A 22,500-nucleotide genomic window follows, 5' to 3' on the forward strand; every position below is an offset into this window, starting at 1 on the left:
TAGGTCCATTGTTAAAGCTGCAGTATGTAGAATGGTGAGACTCGTATGAAATCAATGTCTTTGTTCCATCCTGTGAATGCTCCAACTGTGGCGCTCTGAGAGACTAGTGACAAATGTAGGGACTTTATCTGGTGTTATTGGAGACTTTTGATCAAGTTTTAGAGACTCTGACATGAAAGCTGCTACCACTCTGTAGTTACTGTCCTCAATGTAAGGCCCTACCCGTCCCAGCGTGAGCCCCTCCACATTTTAACGTGAGACGTCCTCTTTGAGTTCACGGACCTCCATGAGTATGTTCCTCCTCAGTATTTTTGTCCTTTATTCTGTGTAACTGTTGTGTTTAATGCTGTGCTGGAGACATCTCCTGATGGAACCATTGATCTGCATTACAGAGGACGTGAACACACATCCACTTTAGTCCAGCAGCCAATAGGAATGCCCAAAACAGCTGATGGAGCACTCTGTTTGTAAATTGATCTCTGACTGGCTGAAAAGTAGCGTCACACTCCTGGATTTATAAAACTTAAATACAGAGAAGAGAAAAAGCAGCAGTCTAGAGTCTCAGAACACTTTGGATTACAATATGCTCAAAGGTCATCATAGATTTATGTATTACATACTGCAGCTTTAAGTCAGTCACCGTCAGTAGTTTAGTTAGTAGGTCAGTAGGTGTGTCAGTAGGTTAGATGACCTCAGCCTCCTGCAGGCGTCTCTCCAAACATCCTTTGGTCTCTTCCACAGACTGAAGCTGTAGATGAAGGTCATCAACACGCTGCTGGAAACTCTCCAGTTCTTTGGAACGAGTCTACAGACAGAGACAGACGGTCAACGGTCCAATCAGAGGACAGCAGTGGGTCTCAGAGGCTGTATTGATGAGGTCATCCTAACGTATTATTCATACTAACAAACTACTCATGCCAACGTACTAGTCATATTAACGTACTAGTCATATAAACGTACTACTCATACCAACGTACTAGTCATATAAACGTACTACTCATGCTAACGTACTACCCATGCTAACGTACTACCCATGCTAACGTACTACTCATGCTAACGTACTACTCATGCAAACGTACTAGTCATGCTAACGTACTACCCATGCTAACGTACTTCTCATGCTAACGTACTACTCATGCTAACGTACTACTCATGCTAACGTACTACTCATGCTAACATACTACTCATGCTAACATACTACTCATGCTAACATACTACTCATGCCAACGTACTACTCATGCCAACGTACTAGTCATATTAACGTACTACTAATTAAAGTACTACTAATGAACGTACTACTCATGCTAACGTACAACCCATGCTAACGTACTTCTCATGCTAACGTACTACTCATGCTAACGTACTACTCATGCTAACATACTACTCATGCTAACATACTACTCATGCTAACATACTACTCATGCTAACATACTACTCATGCTAACGTACTACTCATGCCAACGTACTACTCATGCCAACGTACTAGTCATATTAACGTACTACTAATTAAAGTACTACTAATGAACGTACTACTCATATAAACATACTCATACCAACGTACGACACATTTCAACGTACTACACATGCTAACGTACTACACATGCTAACGTACTACTCATGCTAACGTACTACTCATATAAACATACTCATACCAACGTACGACACATTTCAACGTACTACACATGCTAACGTACTACTCATGCTAACGTACTACTCATGCTAACGTACTACTCATGCCAACTAGTGGTGCAACGGATCATCATTGATCTCTCTCAAAAACTTTTAATAATGATCCGCGCATCATTAGCGTGTTCTGTTTGCGACAACCGTGTGTGTGTGTGTGTGTGTGTGTGTGTGTGTGTGTGTGTGTGTGTGAGCCCGCACATGTGCGGTTCGTGCTCCATGTCGTGTATCTGTGTGTGATTGCATGAGAGTTGAATAGAAACACACAAACACACACACAGCACACACTGTGTGCGCGCGCATACGTAAAACGTCCGTGTGAATGTTGTCATGTTTATCCTCCTTCCATCCATGTCTTTTAAGGCTCTTATTAAAAAAATATTGGCTCTAGGATGGCCATCCATGACTATTGTAAGAATTTGAAATGATAAACTCAGATCAACTTTCTTTTCCTTCTTTCAATATTTTTTGAAGATGTGGTTTTTAATTCACTCTCCATGTTTAAAAAAAGAAGGCGTTATGCTTTCATTTTTTTTTCATACACTTCCTGTTTAAAGAGTGAAGGTGTCATGCCTTATATTGCACTTTAATTTGTTTTTATATAAGTCAAATATGTTGACATGTTGATATTCTACTTGGTCACTTTTTCACTTCAAATGTTTTCAGAACTTTCAAAGTAAAGGTGGAGAAACAACAGAGATATTTAGCCTCAGTGTGAACAAGGTTTTTAATGCTGTATGTTCCAGATGCATCTTGGGAAACTCGGAAGTAAACTTCAGTAGGAACGCTCACCATCATAATCATATACCAACCTTCTCCTCTCTGAGCTGCTGACGGATCTCCTCCTCTGAGCGGTTCTTCTCCTCATGAAGACCTCTGAGCTCCTTCTCATAGCGAGCACGAATACTCAGCACCTGAAACACAGAGATGATGATCTGATAGTTAGAGGACTAGCATTAAACCTATCAAATCAAGTAATGCTGCATTCAATTGCACTCGGAACCCGGATAAATCCGACAGAACGAATCGTAAAAGTGCAATAAAAACGGCCCTTGAGCTCGGGACCCCGACTGGGGAACTCGGGCAGGAACAAAGGAGTGACAGGATTACAGTTTAAAAGCAAGCAGAATATGCATCAGTGCATCAACACAAGTGCGCACACGCATTGAGACACTTCATCACAACAAAAGAACACATAAAACAAGCTGTAACAATGTTGTGATGACGTGAACAGCTCAGTCACCGCGCACTTGTCTGTAAATGGACCAACGTGTCCGTGGACTCAGAGCGGCTGGATTTAATACATTTTGATCACTGAAGAGTTTTCTAAGCAGAGTTGATGGAGCAGTATGTGTGTTTTATGTTTCTGTCACATCATCACTGTAGTACCGTGGCCCTACACAACAATCTGAAGCACGGCACGTATGGCGTTATATTAGTGCCACAACTCTGCTGTAAGTGCACGTCTGAACTTTATCACTAGTCTGTAAATGGTCAGCTTTATAAAGATTATCTCTTGATTGAATTAAAATTAATCCAGCGTGCAAAATAAATGTACACAGAGCTGTGTGTGCGTCTAAAGAACATGTTTGGATAATAAATAAAACCAAGAAGCTGATTTTCATCAATCACTTCATTGCATTTTGTGCTTTAATTAGACAACATATTTATTGTGACTCTCTTCCAACATCTCAGTCAGTTATAGGCCTGTACAATATTATTTAATGTATGAGTGGAGTCAGGTTAAACATTTGATTATTTTATTTTATATTGTGCATTGTTGGAATGTCTGTGCTAAATAAACATTTTTGTATTTTTAATTGATTTATTCATTTAAGCATTAATGTTAATTTAAACAATTGCAATGTTTTAATTTTAGTGATTAGTACACATTCAGAGCCAGAAATGCAATGGGGGACTAATAATTTGTAATTTGCATATTAATTTCTTTCGGTGTTTCATTTTCGGCCAAAAATGTTCATTTGGGAGCATCCCTAATGGAAACTCCTGCATCATGTTTCATTTAAATCCTAAAAAAGAAACAATATCACAGTAATAATAATAATGCATTGGATTTTTTTTTTTAACCTTGTCAAATTGTGACCATCACCAGCCCTCCCACACTTTATTATAGTGAGGATATAAAAAGAGAGGGCAGTGTCACACCTGGGTCAGAGAGTGGTGGTGGTGGGGTGTGTGTGTGTGTGTGTGTGTGTGGGGGGGGGGGGGGGGGGGCAGGGAGGAGATGTAAAGGGTGAGGAAGAGTTGATTATCTTAAAGTGAGAGTGAGATGTGAAGTTGTAGTTGTGCATATTGTTGTGCCCCGCCCATTTAGCGTACTGCCCTGATGACTTACGCAGCTGAGCTACACCACAAACCAAAGTATTTTTCTTGCTGGAAATTCTACCAACGTCTTGTTCAGATCATAGAGATTAGTACAAAACCACCATATATTTACACTCAAATATCTAGTTTAATGGCATCTCGGCTTCCCTTCACGACGTAACTGCTATTCACAAAGAGAGCTACGCAAGATCCGCGGCTGTCAATCATTGTCATAAATGACGTAAAATCCAGTTTTTCAAACTAAAAATAACTTATTTAAAAAACGAACTTCACAGAAAAATTAACACTTAACACAATGTAGGGTGATAATAACTAATGATCACAGCAGAGTTTAGGTTTGGAAAAAAATGATGTGGCGAGTATTTTAACTTAACTGTTTGAAACACATCCCATCTGTTATCACAGAGGAGGCAGGGCTTATGACCTATACTGCAGCCAGTCAGCAGGGGGAGCTCTAAAAATAAGAAGCTTCACTCCACCGGAAGCTTGTTCCGTCCATTCTTTTTACAATGTATGGATTAAACACAGCAGGACACACACACACACAACTGCACACGCACACACTCACCTCCTTCTCCTGCTGCAGTTTGAGGTCAGACAGCGCCTCCTTGTGGTCCACCTTCTCCTGATTTATCTGAATGGCCATTTCATCCAACATGGACTTCCTCTTCTCTGCAGTCTGCACACACACACACACACACACACACTTTAATTAATACATCATCAACATCAAGCTCACTCTCATATACTCTTATGCGTTGGCATCCAAGTTTAAAATGACAAACATATGTATTCAATCACACTACACACACACTGCATACTCACAGACACCATAAAACACATCTAGAATATGTCACTCCTGTGCTAAAGTGCAAGGTATTGTTCAGTTGTGTGGACAGTTTAGATTGTCCAACATCCATGATTTGAGTTTGCTGGAAAAGGAGCTAACATAATATATATAATATAATCAAGCTTCTGACCAAAGGTGGATTTTACAGTCACCTCTGGAGCTCTTGTGGGTCTGATTTGATTGGTTTTTTGTCACAAAATTCCCTTAGTGGAGCAGGGGTCAGTCTGTAAAGAATTTTGTATATAAGGTTAAAGTCCGCAAATTTATTCATGTTTTCCCAGATTATTATACTGTGTTTGTGATGAGTTTTTGGTTTTTTTATCTAGAAGTTTTATGGACTGTTTGTACACAGTTTCCTGTTGATACCCAACTTGTCATGCAGTATATACTTTTACATTTTCAATGAAAATAAACTGTTATTGGTTTGTAAAGTTTATCTGTATTTCATTGTACATGTGCTAATCAATAGGAATGATCATTTTACAACAAAGTAACGTAATTACGTGTGTGTGCGTGTATCTCTGTACGTGTAAGTGTGTGCGCATGTACAGTATGTGTGTGTATCTCTGTGTGTGTGTGTGTATATCTCTGTATGTGTGTGTATATCTCTGTATGTGTGTGTGTATCTCTGTATGTGTGCGCGCGCAGGTTTGAGTGTATCTCTGTATGTGTGTGTGTGTATCTCTGCGTGTGTGTGTGTGTGTGTGTGTGTGCGTGTAAGTGTGTATCTGTGTGTGTGTGTGTTTGCGCGTGCGTGCATATCTTTGTACGTGTATGTGTGTATCTTTGTATGTATGTGTGAATCTCTGTGTGTGTGTGTGTGTGTGTGTGTGTGTGTGTGAATCTCTGTGTGTGTGTGTGTGTGCATGTATCTTTGTATGCGTGTCTGTGTGTGTGAACCTTCTTGGCCTCCTCCAGCTCCCTCAGTAGCCCCTCCCTCTCCTGTCCTTCCTCCGTCAGCTGCTCCAACAACTTCCTGTTAGCGAAGCTCGACTCCTGAGGGGGCGGAGTTAGAAACAAAACGGCGGGGTCAGATAAGAGGAGGAGTTGTGGGTGAGGAGGAGGGGGCGTGGCCAGATACCTGTAGCTGTGAGCTGAGGTCGTCTCTCTGAGCTAACAGACGCTCATGCTCAGCATTCAGACTGTCCTGCTGCTCCCTAAGCAGGTTCATCTCCTGGGTCTTTACCGTCTGGATCTACACACACACACACACATTTTTCACATGAGAACTTGTCAAATTAAATCCATGCCTCAGGGCCAGTAGCATTCTATAAATAATAATTAAATATATAATTAATGAAAAAGTAGAAACAAGTCCAGCGCCCCCGGGTGGTGAAACATTAAACTACACTGTGTTGTGATCATTGGAAACTTTTATTTTCCACCTGTGTGTTATTCTGATGACAGAGAAACACCGTGTGTTACGTTGGTTAAATGAAGCAGAGACGCTACTTTTAGCTGCTATAATTAACGATCTGTTATGATGAACTACACAACAGTTTAACAGAAAATACACACATTTATAAACACACACCAAGAGCAAACGTAACCACAAACATCAAGGACTTATGTGTGCAGCCAGGAAGGAGACGCTATGTAGCACACACACGTTAGAGATGTGTGTGTTAATATCGAACAGTAGCGTACTATAGATGCTAATGGTTGGTCCTGATCATGTGACTGTGGAAGGTCACATGACGATGTTACCTGCTCTAGAGCTGCCAGGTTGGTCCTCAGAGCATCGTTCTCCTGCAGGACACTCTCCACCTGCTCCTGACTCACTGCGCTCTGATTGGCCGCCTGCAGCAGCAGCACACCACCAACAGGGGGCGGCAGAGAGACAGAAACCAGCAGGAAAAGAAGCAGAAGGTGTTAGAAGCAGGAGCAGGAGGAGGAGAGAGGGAGTTATGCTGCGTGTGATTTCACTCTGAACCCTGATAAATCCAACAGAACGAATCAGAAAGGTTTAATAAAACATCCTTGAGCTCATTAAGCGACTCTGGGATTCTGTCAGGATCCAAACAGACTGAGTCCATCAGAAGGATTTCTTAGCAAAATGGTGTCATAAACTGATTTCAAAGTCACTTTTTCCTCAACTTTTTACTTTTATGTGTTTTTTATTTTTGCGTTTGTGTTATTAAAAGTGTAGAATAACTGTGTAGAGGTGTTTCTCTTCTATTCATTAGAACTCTGCTGTGTGTCAGTAGTGATAACGTATAGTTTCTAATGTCCATGGTTACACGACACATGGAGGATTCTCTACAATGATGCCTTCAAGATATACTTAAAGTATAGGACGTTTCTCTCTCACTGTTTCTGCTCATGTTGTCTGAGCTACTGAATGAAACTCAAATACCTCAGAGACCGCAATTTACAACGCGGATCTTTCTGGGTACCGAGTGCAATCGAACGCAGTATTTGAGAAGACAGCAGAATGAGGCATGCTGGGAAATGAAGTCCAAGAACTGTAAGATCAGTGTGTCCCAAACTCTGCATTCCCCTTTGAAAAATTTAATTCTAATTAAAAAAATAAAAATTACCATTTTTCTTCAAACCTCTAAGAAAAACATAAAATCTATATTAGGGGTTTATTTATTAATGAAGATGTTTAGTTTGGGAGCCACTGTTAGAGGAAAGAGCAGCAGACTGACAGTGTTCAGTGAGAGCTGCTGTTCTATTGGTGGGAGGAGTTAGGACATGTGATGTGCTTCTATGTTAATGTTTGGATCACGTGTGTGTGTGTGTGTGAGTGTGAGTGCACACGCACTGAGTGAATGGTGTGATCTGTCGTCAACACAGTGAAACCTCCTGAAACCATTTATATGTTTATGTCCATCCTCACACTGAGCACTGTTATAGTCCGACTGGTCATTATGAATGTAAACACTGATGAAGAGTCACCAGTTCTGATGACGACCAGGTGAAGTGTTACACTGCCAGGCTGTGCCCTGAGTGTGGGCTGACAGGCAGACAGGTGTGTGTGCTGGTCTCACCTGGTCCTTCAGAACGTTGAGAGCCACCTGGTGTTCTCTGTCTTTGGTCTGCAGCTGCTCTCTGAGCTCAGCCATGGTCTGAACACACACACACACACACGCACACACACACAGAGTGAGCAGTGATGATGATGATAAAGCAGCTGAACCTCAGCGAGTTTAAACTGTTCTCAAACCTGATTGGCTGACAGCAGATCCATCTGCAGCTTCTGCAGCCGAATGTTGAGCACCTTCAGGTCCTCGTCTTTCCTTTGGTTGATCTCATCGATCTTAGTCCTACACACGCACACACACGTTAATAATGCGTGTGTGTGTGAGATGGCTGAGCTGACTCCGCCCCCTTAGTCCTACCTGCTGTCGTTATAAAGCGCCTCCTTCTCCGTCTGCAGACGCTGAAAGCTTCCAAACACAGAGCACAGTGTTAAGAACACGCCCCCTGGAGGACACCCCGGAGGACGCAGACAGGAAGTGCACACACACTCACCTGTCCTGCTTCCTCTTGAGCCTGTCGTTGAGCTGCAGAACAAACATATGTCTTCATACTCACTACTAAGTAACGTAGTAGTAATTACAGTCCTAATTAATACATTAACAACACATGTGTGTCAGATTGTGTTGATTAACACATCAGGTGTGTGTGTATTACCTTGGTTACCTCCTCCTGTAGTTTTGTTACTTCAGCCTGTTTGGATGCCTGTGAACAGAGGGATGATTAAATCACTGTCTGTGTGTGCATGTGTGTGTACCTTCCTCTCCAGGCTCCTGTGGTCTCTCGTGTGTGTGGTGTGTGTGTGTGTGTGTGTGTGTGTGTGTGTGTGTGTGTGTGTGCGTGCGTACCTCCCTCTCCCTCTCCAGGCTCCTGTGGTCCCTCTCTGAGCTCAGCTGCGTCTCCAGCTCTGATCCAAAGCAGGGAGTTATTGGACACCATCCTACTGCTGCCTGCTTAGCTACAAGCTGCTCACTGCGCTGCTCTGACAGGCCTAGAGGGGGCGCTGCACACACACTCCATCAACACACACACACCTAGCCTGCTCTCATTGTACGTTTAGGGAGTCAAAATCGTGCCTCATGCACGTAGTTGGACGCTTGTGCTCATTTAATCAGACGCTTATCACCAGTGTCAAAGATGCTCTGGACACGCGTCCAAACAAGTTGGGAAGGAAGCGAGTCGAGGGGAGGGGCTTCACGGTTGCTGGTGGTGTTCATACAAAGGATGATATTGTGGCGATTACGTTAATAATTCACCAGTGACTGTGAAGTGGTGGAACATTATTGTGTTGAGAAGGTGGTGTTTCCGGTCGGATGTATTTAGGTGTGACTCAGTGTGTGCACTGTGATGTCAGAGGGCTATAGAGAAGTGTGGGTGAATAGAGAATAAAGTTTTGAGTTCTTTGCTGAACACCTGCCTCTGACCCCCGTTTATCGGCTCTACATTATCCAGAGAGGCTTGGTTTTACTTGCGCCTCAACGACGTTTCTGGATTCACCAGAGATGCACTCGGACGAGAGTTGCTTTCAGCGCTACTTCCGTCCAGGACACCAACTACAGGCTCTCTATTTCAGCAGAAGAGCGCCTGTCCATCTGTCTACGGTTAGTGATTCTTTTTCTTCTCATTATTCTGAATACGTCACAGTTGGGGAATGCTCCTGATTGGTCGACGCACAGCGATATGCCCCAAAAGTTCAACAATCCCAACTCCAGCGTCGGCCGCGTTGGAGGCGCCAGACGCATGTCAAAAGCGTTCGCCGTGCAAAAACCTTCAAAACGTGCCACACAGGAGGCGCGGGAAGCACAGCGGGACCTCCACGCTCCCTAGAAGCACGTCCACCATGTATTGTCTATGTAAACCTGATGCTGTTGACGCTTTGGACGCAATTGGTGTGAACGCGCCATCAGGGTCTCCATCACAACTACCACACAATCGCTTCCTGTTTGAGGTCAGCTGATAAACAAACTGGTCCAGGGATCTAAAACAGGGGTTCTCAACCTTGGGGTCGGGACACCATTTTTGGTTTCACAAGAAACGAGGAGGGGTTCCCGAGATACCTTCAAGGAACTAAGAATAACAACAATAACAATTTGAGCCAATTTTTACAATTTTTGTGCAACTACACCAAACTCACCATATTTTAACCTATTTTCATCAATTTTTCTTACCATATTTTTGCTCCTTTTAATGCATTTACTCCCATTTCTGACACTTTTCTGCACATTTTCCCTCATTTCAAGACATTTTCAGCACTTATAAACCCTTTCCACCACTTTTCCACCTAATGTCACACATTGACCCATTATTGTCACTTTTAACCTCATTTCACCATATTTCATGCTTATTTTTTGTCAATTTACCCACATTCACCATTTGTCATGCCCATTATTTACCAATTTAAATTAATTGTTCCAATATTCACACTTTAAACCCTTTTTACCACTTTTGTCTGTTTTTGTCCACTCTAATTTGCAACTTTTAACCAATTTCTTTGGTTTTTAAAATCCCATTTCACCTCCTTTTCCACCATTTTTGGTCACTTTGAACCCATTTTATTTGTAATTAAAACCAGGATTTCCATCTTTAAAATGACTATAATAGTAAGAAACGTTCCTGGATAACAGTGGATATTATTCAGATAAATAAATAAATGTAGTTATCACAGATTCATAGAACAATGGACCATCATTTTACTGACTCTATGGATGGACCCCAAAAATCTCTCCCCTTTATTCCCCCTTATAGATGGTCCTGTCTCCACATGACTGTTCATGTCTGTGTTCAACCACCTGCAGCTACAGTGGGGGTCCCTGCTCTATGGGACCTTTATTTTGCAGCCTGAACAGGTTGAGAACCACTGCTCTAAATAAGGGGGGGAGAGAACATAGACTCATGACTCATTGAGATTTAATCTTCAACATTCAAATTTAATATAATCTTGTTTTGTTTCGTCTAGTTTGGAGAATGGTTACCATGGAAACAACTCGTAGCTTTCCACCCCAAAACAGTCTTTATGCTTTGATGTCATGTGTTCAGGTTTAAACTGCTTCACGTACTGTAAACTGCTAAAAATATTCTCTTATATCTACTCGTCCTGTTTATGCTGATACATGAGGAAAATGTGACTTTAATCACATGACAAACACTACACGAGGAGAGATAGAGTCAGTGAACTCACCATGAAGCTTTCTGTGAATCTGCTGCTGATCAGAGGCTGTCTGCGCACACACACACGCACGCACACGCGCACACACACACACGCACACACACCCCCCCTTTAATCAATGCGGTTGAGGTGAATTTAAATGTTCTCAAGGTGTTCAGAGACTGACCTGTTCTTGTCTCTCATTGACTCCACCCACTGCTGGCTCCGCCCCTCTGTCCATGACGTCGCCATCACCATTGGCTCTTTCTGTATTTACCGTTTCCATGGTAACACTCTCTTTGTGCAGCTCCTGAAGGGCTGAAGGTGGAACAATGATTACAAACCAACCAAATCCAATAGAGGAAGTGACTGATAAATGTCTCCATGTTGATTACGTCTCATTTAGGCTCGTCTCATTTAGGCTCGTCTCATTTGGTCTCGTCTCATTTGGACTCGTCTCATTTGGACACGTCTCATTTGGACTCGTCTCATTTGGACTCGTCTCATTTGGACTCGTCTCATTTGGACTCGTCTCATTTGGACTCGTCTCATTTGGACTCGTCTCATTTGGTCTCGTCTCATTTGGTCTCGTCTCATTTGGACTCGTCTCATTTGGACTCGTCTCATTTGGTCTCGTCTCATTTGGTCTCGTCTCATTTGGACTCGTCTCATTTGGTCTCGTCTCATTTGGTCTCGTCTCATTTGGTCTCGTCTCATTTAGGCTCGTCTCATTTAGACTCATCTCATTTGAATTCATCTCATTTAGGCTGCGTTCTCTTTGCAGACAAATCTGGCACAAATCCGATTTTTTTCAAAACAGGTCACTTTCATATGTGGTTCTCAGATACAAATCGGATCTTTTTCAATGCGACCTCAGTGTCAACGGTCAAAGCAGATTTAATGTGCATTTGATACGTTGACATCACTTTATAGCAACAGCTGTGTGTGTGTGAGTGTTGCGCTGCAAAAATAACTTAAAAAAAAAAGTGCTGCGCTTCAGCTGTCAGAGCGCTGTCTTCTGATTGGAGCAGAGAAGGACAGAATTAAGACAGGCTTTAAGCATCCACTGTTGAATATTTTTTCTGCACAAGAACATGGATTATCCTTATATTTGATACGTGGATAAAGGAAAGAGATGCACTGTCTCTGGCGCACACTGTGCACCTGCGTGTGTTTGACGTGCGCTGATCTGATGTTGACGTGAACAGTTGTCTTAATAAAAGCAGGCTTACCACTAAAACAATTGTAAATAAGTCACGTGTGAGAAGTAAGAGGAAAAAAAAGGTTTGAATTGTCGGTTTCGGGTCGGGCTCTGATATAAATATCTCATGTCTGTCGGACCTGTCATTTTCAGTTTTGCTCTGTCGGATTTGCGTCAACTGAATACGGTTCATATCATAAATGGTCTGTGTTTAAGAGTAAATGGGCACCACAAAAAGCCAAAACAAAATATTTGTCTCTTTTTTTCATCTCTTCCACCTGATCATTCATTCTCTGGCTCCGCTGCACAAAAACTTTAAGACAAATGCGTCAATGCGCATGCGGGTCAGACTGGAGTCTGATACAGGTCACATTTTAAATAGTAACGTGAACAGACAAACAAAATATCGAATCTGAGCCGAAAATCGGAATTGAGCATTAAGGTTTGCAGAGTGAACGTAGCCTTAGTCTCTTGTTTCGTATTCTCAGTCAGTCTAGTCACTTTTCTCCTCATCTAGTTTGGCTTAGTCTTGTCTAGTCTCAGTTTGTTTGGCCTAGTTCTGTTTAGTCCATAGTTTATCTCATTCTCAGCATTATATGTGGATGTTTACACCGTTGAAAGTCAGAATCATTTATATTGACAGTTTGAGGATCAAACACTGAACAGACTCTGAAAGGCATCTCCTCCACAGTCTGTGCAGTGTCTGTTTCATATTCCTTCCAAACATGTTGTGTACCTTTAAGGTGAGGGAGAAGGAAACTAAAATATGAATCTTTAACATGTGCTGTGGGCGGGGCTATCAGGCTGTGCAGTTGTTGTGTGATTGGACGATGAGCTGAATACACAATGTGAGCTCATCCTAAAGCTCACCTTTCACTTTGCTTTGCAGGGTGGAGTTTTCCGCTTGGAGGCGAAGCATCTCTGCATCAGTGGGGATGGAGGCTGAGGCCCCGCCCCCTTCCTTTAGTCCCTGGTTCTCCTGCTCCAGCTGCTCGATCTGAGTGCAGAGCTGATGGAAACAACACATCAGTAACAAGGGAGACACGCGCAAACACACACACACACACACACACACACACACACACACACCTTTGACAGCTCAGCCATCAGCGTGCTGTTCTGCAGTCTAAAGTCTTCCTCCTGACTGTGTAGTTTACCCTGAAGCATCTCGTTCTCACTCAGCAGAGCCTCCACCTCCTGCGCACACGCACACACACACACACACACACACACACACACACACACACACACACACACACACACACACACACACACACACACACAACATTTAACATTGCAATCATTCATTTTGCAGGGCTTCTAATTTTCTGTAATCATGGAAAAAGTTGAATGTAAGTTCTGAAACAGATGAACAGCTCCTGTATGTTTTAGAATAATATCACATTTACACACTGTCAATCCTCTAAAACAAAGAGACTGAAAGTCTGGCAAGTGTAGCAAACAGACAAATATGTGTGTTTTTGCTCATAATGTCCTTCTAAGTCTTGCTCTTCTTATTTACCAGCGGTTGCATCTGGCGTCTAAAATGTAGAAATAGATTTTAGGAAGTTTAACAGTGAAGTGATCAGAGGGAACGATGATGAAATAGAAACGCTTCATTTCAGATGAAGCGAACTTGATTAACTCAGAGGTGTGTAGATGGAGTGTGTAGTGTTTATCAATAGTTCAACAATATGTATTGATTCTATTAGAATAAAGAAATACAAGCATATGTTTATTATTAGTTTTATCCACCTTTAGTAGGACAGAAAATAAAAACTTTATTCTGCTCTTATTGTGAAAATCCACTCACCTGAGCCTTCTTACTTTTGTTCAGAGCCTAAAAAGAGAAAAACAAAGATAACAGATGTGCATTATTGATGTGTCCACAGGGGGGCGCACCTCTAACCACTGAGACAGGAAGTGACCAACAGCTGGGACTGTATAACGGGTTCCTAACTGGTTTCCTGTTTGTTATGATAGCTGCTGTTTACTGGGACACTTTGATGGTTCTTTAACAGTTCCCTTTTAGCTTGGACTGGTTTGTAGCTGGTTTTAAATGGTTTCTGTGGTTTGGGTTTCAGGGAAGATAACTGTACTAGTTAGTGACTGGTTGTTTACTGGTTCTGAGCTGGTGTTTGGAGGACCCCTGTGATCACACCTACTTCACACACTGTGTTACTGTTTACTGGTTATTATGGAATGGGACCTGTTTAATAACTGAAGTGCTGGTTCTCAATGTGAAAGCCTGTTTTATTATGAAGGAGTCATGTTTTATTTTGAAGGAGTGGCCTGTACCTTCTGCTGTTTGAGGAAGTCTCTCTCCAGGACAACGTTCCTCTGACGCACCGACGTCAGCTCTGTAAAAAACCACGATCATCATCATCCGACCAATCAGAGTGAAGGTAAGGAGTCACATCATGTGATGAACTCACCTGCTGAGTTTTTCCTCAAATCATCAGAGAGCTGATAGTTCTGGGTCCTGAGCTCCAAGAGCTGAGCCTGAGAGACACACACATTTACACACGTTTATTACACACACACATTTACCCACGTTTATTACACGCACACATTTACACACGTTTAATACACACACATTTACACACGTTTATTACACACTCACATTTACACACGTTTATTACACGCACACATTTACACACGTTTATTACACGCACACATTTACACACGTTTAATACACACACACACATTTACACACGTTTATTACACGCACACATTTACACACGTTTATTACACAAGTTAAACACACACACATACAAGTTAAACACACACACACATTTAATACACACACACACATTTGCACACGTTTATTACAAGCACACATTTACACACGTTTATTACACGCACACACACAAGTTAAACACACACACACACATTTACACACGTTTAATACACAAGTTAAACACACACACATTTACACACGTTTATTACACGCACACACACAAGTTAAACACACACACACCTTTACACACGTTTAATACACACAAGTTAAACACACATTTACATAGGTGAAATAATAAATACACACACACACAAGTTAAACACACACATTTACACACATTTAATACACACACCAGTTAAATACACATTTACACAGGTGAAATAATAAACACACACACACACACACACACACACACACACACACACACACAGGTGAAATAACAAACACACACACATGTAAAACAAACACACTTATTTATTTACACACACACATTTACACAGGTGAAATAACAAACACACATTTACACACGTTTAATACACACACACATTTACACAGGTGAAATAATAAACACACACATACGTAAAACACACGCACACACATTTATTTACACACACACACACACGTTTAATTCACACACACGTTTAATACACACACACATTTACACAGGTGAAATAATAAACACACACACATACGTAAAACACACATTTATTTACACACACACACGTTTAATACACACACACATTTACACAGGTGAAATAATAAACACACACACATACGTAAAACACACATTTATTTACACACACACACACACTGTTCACATTTATTTACACACACACACTTGGTAATGAGTTACTGTCAGTGACATGGTGTGACGTCACCATTAATAAACAGCATCCTCCTAAAATCACGTGACTGTTCAACGCTAACGGTTAGCTTCCTGATGCTCACTAACACTAACAGTTAGCACAGAGCGGCTAAGCTAACCATGATATTAATAAGTGGGACAGTTTGAGCCTTTAATAACAAACTGTTTAATATGAACTTCTTCAAATGTCCCTGAACGGGCCCGGCTCTGCTGACAGTTAGCTCATTGCTAACGTTAGCACGGAGAGAAAACGCCCTGAGAGCGGGCCGACAGGTGAGGCTGAGGCCGGACACGGACTTATCTGGACACCCACATGTTCCACCTGTACTCACCTGCATACGGTGGAACTCCTCCTCAGACAGAGCCTGAGACAGCGCCATGTTTACCGGCAGCTAGCAGCTAACGGCTAACGGAGGATTCAAAGATAGGAGAGAGGAAAGAGCAGACAGAGGATCACTCTGACTAGGATTCAGATTCACTCACACTCATACCTCATACACACACACTGACTAGGGGTGTCCTGATCCGATATTGATATCGGATGTCGGTCTGATATCAGCCAGAAAACAGATATCAAATATTATCGGACTGCATCTAAAATCTCCGATATATATTATAACATTGGGACAATCCTAACACACACACACACACACACACACACACACACACAGAGACAGAGGCTCACTCTGACTAGGACTCACTGACCGAGAAGAAACAAGAGGAGGGGGAGATGAACATGTTCAACACACACGCACACACACATGTATACAGTATACACACTCATACGCACACACACACACACAGTAACAGATTGGATATGAGTGTGTGTATCTGTTCCCTGGTTTGTAAGTGTTACCTGATCCATATTCACAACCTTGTGTTTTCTCTCTCTCTCTGTCTGTGTGTGTGTGTGTGTGTGTGTGTGTGTGTGTGTGTGTGTGTGTGTGTGTGTGTGTGTGTGTGTGTGTGTGTGTGTGTGTGTGTGTGTGTGTGTGAATAAGGAAGTCCGACTCTCAGTGGTTTCCTCACTGAAGTTTCAGTCCAAAGTACCTGCACACACTCCGTCTGTGAACGCCTCGTCTACAGGTTTGTGTTTGTATGTTAGTGTGTGTGCGTGTATGTGTCAGTGTGTGTGTGTGTGTGTGTGTATGTTAGTGTGTGTGTATGTTTGTGTGTACGTGTATGTGTGTATGAATGTGTCAGTGTGTGTGTATGTCTCATTGTGTGTGTTTCACTCCTGGTTCCCATGGCTGTTGCCATGGTGACGAGGTTAAACAGTCTGTGCTCTCTGTCACTCACTCAACCTGTGAGTTGGTATGTTTCCATGGAAACATAGCGGTGTTTATGATGGGATGTGTTGGCTGTGTTATATTATTGATTGATTGCTGAGGGTTTATTACAGTGCACTTCCTGTTTGGGTTACTTCCTGTTTTATGTTCCCGATTTGAGTTTGAGTTTATTTTTATTTAAAAGAGGGACAATACATTAATTTCCATCTTTAGTCCCTTCGACAGGTTGATGTCAACATCATAAGATAATAAAATAAATCAAACAACAAGTAAAACAGTTATGACAGTTAACAGTATGAGCAGGAGGAGTAATTATATAGAGAAAAAACGTGTCATTAAAAAAACAATCGGACAGAAAATAAAAAAAGAAAGCAAGAATAATTAAAGATTTTAGTGGATCATGAAACATACATGCCAAGTGTCAGGGAACCATACCTATTTCACTAGTTTTAAATGCTAAAATTAGATATCAAAGTACTCAATACATATTACATTAATTAAATACCAGCAATGGCAATTATATGATACTGGGAGTACTCTTTTTTAAGAATATAAAGTGCATCTTGCCTTGCATGTAGCCCTAATACATAAAAGGTAAATAAATAAATAAAAAAAAAATATATATATATATATATATATGGGGAAGAGAGAGTAGTAGTAATGATAATAAAGCAGTGATGTTTATGTATGTATTCAGTAGAAATTGCGAATGGTACCCCAACAATTAGCCAACATTAAACAAATACACAGGTCACCAAAAGAAATTCCTCGTGTGTATTCATACACCCTTGGCCAATAAAGTTGATTCTGATTCTGATTCTGATTCTGAAGTTTAGGCACGGTTGTGACAACAGTGTTGTTCTTCCAGTAGCCAAGAACCGCCTCTTTGTGTGTGTTTTTATACTGTGTGTAGTTATACTGTTTGTGTGTGTGTATATATACAGCATATTGTATTGTGTGTAAAAACACTGTGTGTTTGTGTTTTTTACAGAACAATAAAATGAACGACATGTACGCTGTTGTCAACAAACAGAAACAGCCCCGCCCATGTTCACATGACCCAACCTACTCCACCTTAGCCCCGCCCACACACAGCAGGTGAACCAACTCTGGACAGAGATGTTAGATGATCCATCAGCATTATTACTCACTTAGCATTCATGGTGTAGAGGAAAGAACCACAAATTAAACTGAATCACTGAGTCAGTGAACCGTTGAATCACTGAATCATTTGAATTACTGAATCATTCAATCACTGAATCATTGAATCACCGAATCAGTGAATCACTGAATCAGTGAATCGTTTGAATCACCGAATTATTGAATCAGTAAATAAGTAAATCAGTGAATTGTTTGAATCATTGAATCACCGAATCACTGAATCATTGAATCGTTGAATCATTGAATCAGTGAATCATTAAATCCAATGAATCATTGAATCATTTGAATCACTGAATCATTGAATCAGTGAATCAGTGAATCGTTTGAATCATTGAATCGTTGAATCATTGAATCAGTGAATCATTAAATCCAATGAATCATTGAATCATTTGAATCACTGAATCATTGAATCAGTGAATCGTTTGAATCATTGAATCGTTGAATCAGTGAATCTTTGAATCAGTGAATCGTTGAATCGTTTGAATCATTGGATCATTGAATCATTGGATCATTGAATCAGTAAATCATTGAATCACTGAATCATTTGATCACTGAATCGCTGAATCAGTGAATCGTTGGTGTTTTTCTTCCAGTGCGTCGACACCCCTCCATTACTATGACAACGATCCTTCATCAACCATCTATAGCGTGGTCAAGAAGAGTCCGACGACCAATCAGAGACCGACCACAGGATCAGGTTTGTGTCTGTGGGTGTGTAATGGATGGTCATGTGACCTCTGATCATGTGAGTCCTCTGTGTTCCAGGTGAAGGTCAGACAGCGTCTGAAAATGACTACGAAGACCTGAGCTGTGTGTGTCGTCCTGAAGACATCGGTCAGTGTTTCCATGACAACAATCATTGATTATTAGTAATTAATAATAATAATAATAACAATCATTGATTATTAGTCATTAATAATAATAATAACAACAATCATTGATTATTAGTAATTAATAATAATAACAATTATTATATTAGTAAATAATTAATAATGTTCATTTAGTAAATAAAACAACATTGATTAATCATTAGTAATTAATTAATAACAACAATTATTATATTAGTAAATAATTAATAACTTCATTTAATAAATAATTAAATGATTATATATTAGTAATCATCAGTAAGTGTAGCTGCTGTTCCTTGTGTGTGCAGCAGGGGGCAGCACACACCAGTGATTGGACTGAATGTGTTTATAACCAAAGTGTTTATACTGGTTTCAGACCAGTTTAACTCGATGTGAACTGGTGCCCGCTTGTTTTGAAGAGCTTTGAATGGATTAAGTTTTTATCATTAAATCAATGAAACTTAAAAAAAAGAATGAAAACTGTGAGTTTGTTCTGCTGAACTAAAATAAAGTTTGTTTGATTTCCAGGTTTTAACTGTAGAGTTCAGAAACCTAAAGGACCACGAGGAGCTCCATCAGACTGGACTCATCTACAGCCCTGAGTGTGTGTGTGTGTGTGTACGTGTGCGCGTGTGTCTGTGTTTCTCAGAAGTATCTCTGGAAAAATGTAAAGACTGTTTAATGTTATTGGAGAGTTTTTTGTTGATTCAGAGGCTCTGATATGAAAGCTTGTGTCACTCTGTAGTTACTAAGGGTGTAAGTAAAAATAAAGTCTGCGATATATCGCGATATTTCACCACAAGATTATCACATTGATCCAAAAAATGTCCAAATCTAATTTTTTTAAATCACATTTTTTAACTAAAACAAGTTCTGATGAACTACGGCCGGGCACGCGGAACGTCTCCGTGCCGAATAGCACGTCCCACATTCCAGAGAATTCAGTCAAATAACACGGTTCCACCGAGTAACAAAAGGTCTCAGAGAGGCTCTAGACATCCGCTTATAGAATATCCATGTCAAATTACAGACTGATTCAATGAGCAATAACGGAGGAGTAGTCATTTGAAAAATGGGGCTCCTGGAGCCTCCGTGACACATATGAAGTAATGTGCTCCATTCATATATTGTCAATGATTCGGAACCACCAACTGTCGCAATATTTGACTCACAAATAAATGAGAAAACGACTTTAATGGAAATTGCCAAAAAAAAAGGGGAATGGTCTCTCGGGCACCTAATGGAATTATGAGAAGCATAATCGTAATCTACGTTGTATTACCTTTGAAATGATATATCACACAACTATGTTCCCATAAATTTGGAAATTACAGGAAACGGGGGGTGGACCCCGGGCCCCATCTCGTCATATTAATTCATAGAGTGTTCATACCAAACTGCATCCCGATCCAATGAGAACTAATGTAGGAGTAGCCATATGAAAAATGAGTACGGGATAATGGGCCCCGTTTATATATTAGTATGAGCCAATGATTCGGTACCACCAATCGTGGTGGGGCCCCACATTGGGCTCCAAGACTCGATGCGTACACATCCATAGATTATTCAGCCCGATTCGTCAACGAATAACAAAGGAGTAGCGATTTTAACGAGCATACACAACAAGAAGAAGAAGAACAAAGTGAGGGGTGTTTTGGGATCGGTGTCACGGTCTGAGTTTACCTCCGTACTGAGATTATAACCCTAACCCTAACATAATCCAATAAACAAATAAAGCATGCTTCCATTCACTTTGAAAACAAAAATGAATTGTTTTTTGTTAGCAAAAATTCATTTTCCGGTAGTGCGCATGTGGCGCATGTGCATATATGCGCATATACAATCTCAGTACAATGCAAACTCAGTACATGACACTGTACTCAGATTGTGTATGCGCAAAAATATGTAAGACAATCTCAGTACGAAGCAGTGAGATTGTACCCATGCTGGAATTACCATGCGCAAATTGTCATACTGAGATAACAATGATATCTTAGTTGTAATTCGCATTAATATTATTTATTATGAAGTGTAATAATGTACTTTAAATAATTCAGCAAGTTATTAGTGCATTTGTATGCCAAAAATTAGTTTTAACCATTTACTTTGAAATTGAATGAATAATTGAAAATTTATTTTCAGATACAACCTCAGGACAATGGAATCTCAGTATGTGACACCGGCCTAAAAACATTTAATGTCGCTAAAATTAGCATAGCACGTAAACTCGCGGTCACTAGGTGTCGGTGAACGCACCATCACACCTTGTTAAACTACCTCTCTCCACAATGAATTAAGAACTTAGAATCAGAATCTGTTGTAAAAGCAAGCGTTAAACTTCATATAAAGTGTAAATTGACACTTCTTGTTTTACATTTTCTTGATCTCACAAGTTTAAAAAAAATGAAATAAATTTCATTATTACAAACTATGTTGTACTTGTAAAGGTGACATTTGTAATTATTGACATTGTAATGTTTATCGTATTGTTTAGTATTAGGATGTATCGTATCGTGACATGCAAATGGTGAATTGTATCGTATGGTCAGATTCATGGTAATGTACAGCACTAATAGTTACTGTCCACATGTACAAACTGCAGCTTTAAGCTTCATTCATCAGATCATAAACATTCAGAGTGGTTGGTTTGTCCACCGGGAGGCAGCAGACACACGCACACTGACAGACATACACTCACACACACACTGAACGTATGACTGTTGAAGAAAACACACTAAAGGAGAACATCACATTAAAACCTATCACAGTGTGTGTGCGCGTGCGTGTGATCACAGGTACATGTTGTGTTAGTGATGGAGCAGCTCTCTCTGTGAGGGCGGAGCGACAGAGAGAGAGGGAGCGGTTGCTAAGCAACTGAGCAGCTCCCCTTTGAAGTTTCCCTTCATTGTTTTTCTCTCCTCCAACAATCAGGTCAGGAGCAGTAACCATAGCAACATCCTCAGCACCACGTCACCACAGGGGTGAGGTCATCAGGTGAGGTCGCCGTGATGACCAACGACTCAGCAGGAAAAAAAACACTGTCACGCTTTAATCGACATGACAACACAAAAGAAAAACACAAACAAATGAACAACAACAGACTAAAATATAACCCTCACTAAGCTCCGCCCACACAGGTAAATCTGTCCAGGTCAGGTTTCCAAAATAGAAGTATTTTCTGCACCTCGGTTTAAGTCCCTTTTATTCTGAAAAATCAAGAAAAACCAGCTGTTTATATGTTTGAAGTTCAAAGGGTGATACACACACACACACACATTATAATTAAAGGGGAGATGCTCAGGATGGTGTTCTTGTTTTGTGGTTTCAACCTCAGGACTTCACTCACACACATACACTCAGACACACACAAAATAGAGCAGTGTGTGGTCA

The 22,500-nt window shown here is 40.8% G+C and overlaps 2 protein-coding genes across 9 annotated transcripts in view; one reads left to right on the forward strand and one right to left on the reverse strand.

The window, feature by feature from the left end:
* gripap1 (GRIP1 associated protein 1) overlaps positions 1-16,289 on the reverse strand; it is a 19,794-nt gene extending 3,505 nt beyond the window's left edge. Inside the window, exons 1-20 of one of the 4 annotated variants that reach the window (XM_028452152.1) lie at positions 16,145-16,289; positions 14,643-14,709; positions 14,506-14,567; positions 14,021-14,047; positions 13,297-13,404; positions 13,078-13,216; positions 11,194-11,324; positions 11,040-11,079; positions 8,710-8,768; positions 8,519-8,566; positions 8,357-8,388; positions 8,224-8,271; positions 8,049-8,148; positions 7,873-7,950; positions 6,587-6,688; positions 5,961-6,074; positions 5,780-5,875; positions 4,598-4,708; positions 2,496-2,597; positions 692-805 (exon numbers count right to left, since the gene is read on the reverse strand). In XM_028452152.1, the coding sequence (XP_028307953.1) occupies positions 692-805; positions 2,496-2,597; positions 4,598-4,708; positions 5,780-5,875; positions 5,961-6,074; positions 6,587-6,688; positions 7,873-7,950; positions 8,049-8,148; positions 8,224-8,271; positions 8,357-8,388; positions 8,519-8,566; positions 8,710-8,768; positions 11,040-11,079; positions 11,194-11,324; positions 13,078-13,216; positions 13,297-13,404; positions 14,021-14,047; positions 14,506-14,567; positions 14,643-14,709; positions 16,145-16,192 (1,626 nt within the window). In that variant the 5' untranslated portion in view covers positions 16,193-16,289. Of the gene's footprint in view, positions 1-691; positions 806-2,495; positions 2,598-4,597; positions 4,709-5,779; positions 5,876-5,960; positions 6,075-6,586; positions 6,689-7,872; positions 7,951-8,048; positions 8,149-8,223; positions 8,272-8,356; positions 8,389-8,518; positions 8,567-8,709; positions 8,865-11,039; positions 11,080-11,193; positions 11,325-13,077; positions 13,217-13,296; positions 13,405-14,020; positions 14,048-14,505; positions 14,568-14,642; positions 14,710-16,144 lie in introns of all 4 variants that reach the window. The other 3 variants (XM_028452151.1, XM_028452150.1, XM_028452153.1) reach the window with 3 other exon arrangements.
* Positions 14,133-19,912, forward strand: LOC114466626 (tyrosine-protein phosphatase non-receptor type 18-like). Of its 5 annotated transcripts, none has more exons than XM_028452215.1 (6): positions 14,133-14,612; positions 16,814-16,898; positions 18,093-18,199; positions 18,856-18,959; positions 19,028-19,096; positions 19,639-19,912. In XM_028452215.1, the coding sequence occupies exons 3-6, from the start codon at positions 18,102-18,104 to the stop codon at positions 19,710-19,712; spliced, it is 345 nt and encodes a 114-aa protein (XP_028308016.1). In that variant the 5' UTR covers positions 14,133-14,612; positions 16,814-16,898; positions 18,093-18,101; the 3' UTR covers positions 19,713-19,912. The 5 variants fall into 5 exon arrangements, with proteins under 5 accessions (XP_028308016.1, XP_028308019.1, XP_028308020.1 ...); XM_028452218.1 differs by having other exon boundaries at positions 16,818-16,898; XM_028452216.1 differs by lacking the exon at positions 14,133-14,612 and adding an exon at positions 15,830-16,085.
* The last annotated feature ends 2,588 nt before the right edge of the window (positions 19,913-22,500 follow it).

This window comes from Gouania willdenowi, chromosome 7 (genome assembly GCF_900634775.1).
Source record: "Gouania willdenowi chromosome 7, fGouWil2.1, whole genome shotgun sequence".
NCBI classification, from domain to species: domain Eukaryota; kingdom Metazoa; phylum Chordata; class Actinopteri; order Blenniiformes; family Gobiesocidae; genus Gouania; species Gouania willdenowi.

Bases quoted from the DNA above. Each gene is read 5' to 3' on its own strand.
- LOC114466626 (XM_028452215.1), top strand. From the start codon at position 18,102: ATGAACGACATGTACGCTGTTGTCAACAAACAGAAACAGCCCCGCCCA. The intron at 18,200-18,855 runs GTGAACCAACTC...TTTTTCTTCCAG, and splicing joins GCCCCGCCCACACACAGCAG to TGCGTCGACACCCCTCCATT. The intron at 18,960-19,027 runs GTTTGTGTCTGT...TCTGTGTTCCAG, and splicing joins GAGACCGACCACAGGATCAG to GTGAAGGTCAGACAGCGTCT.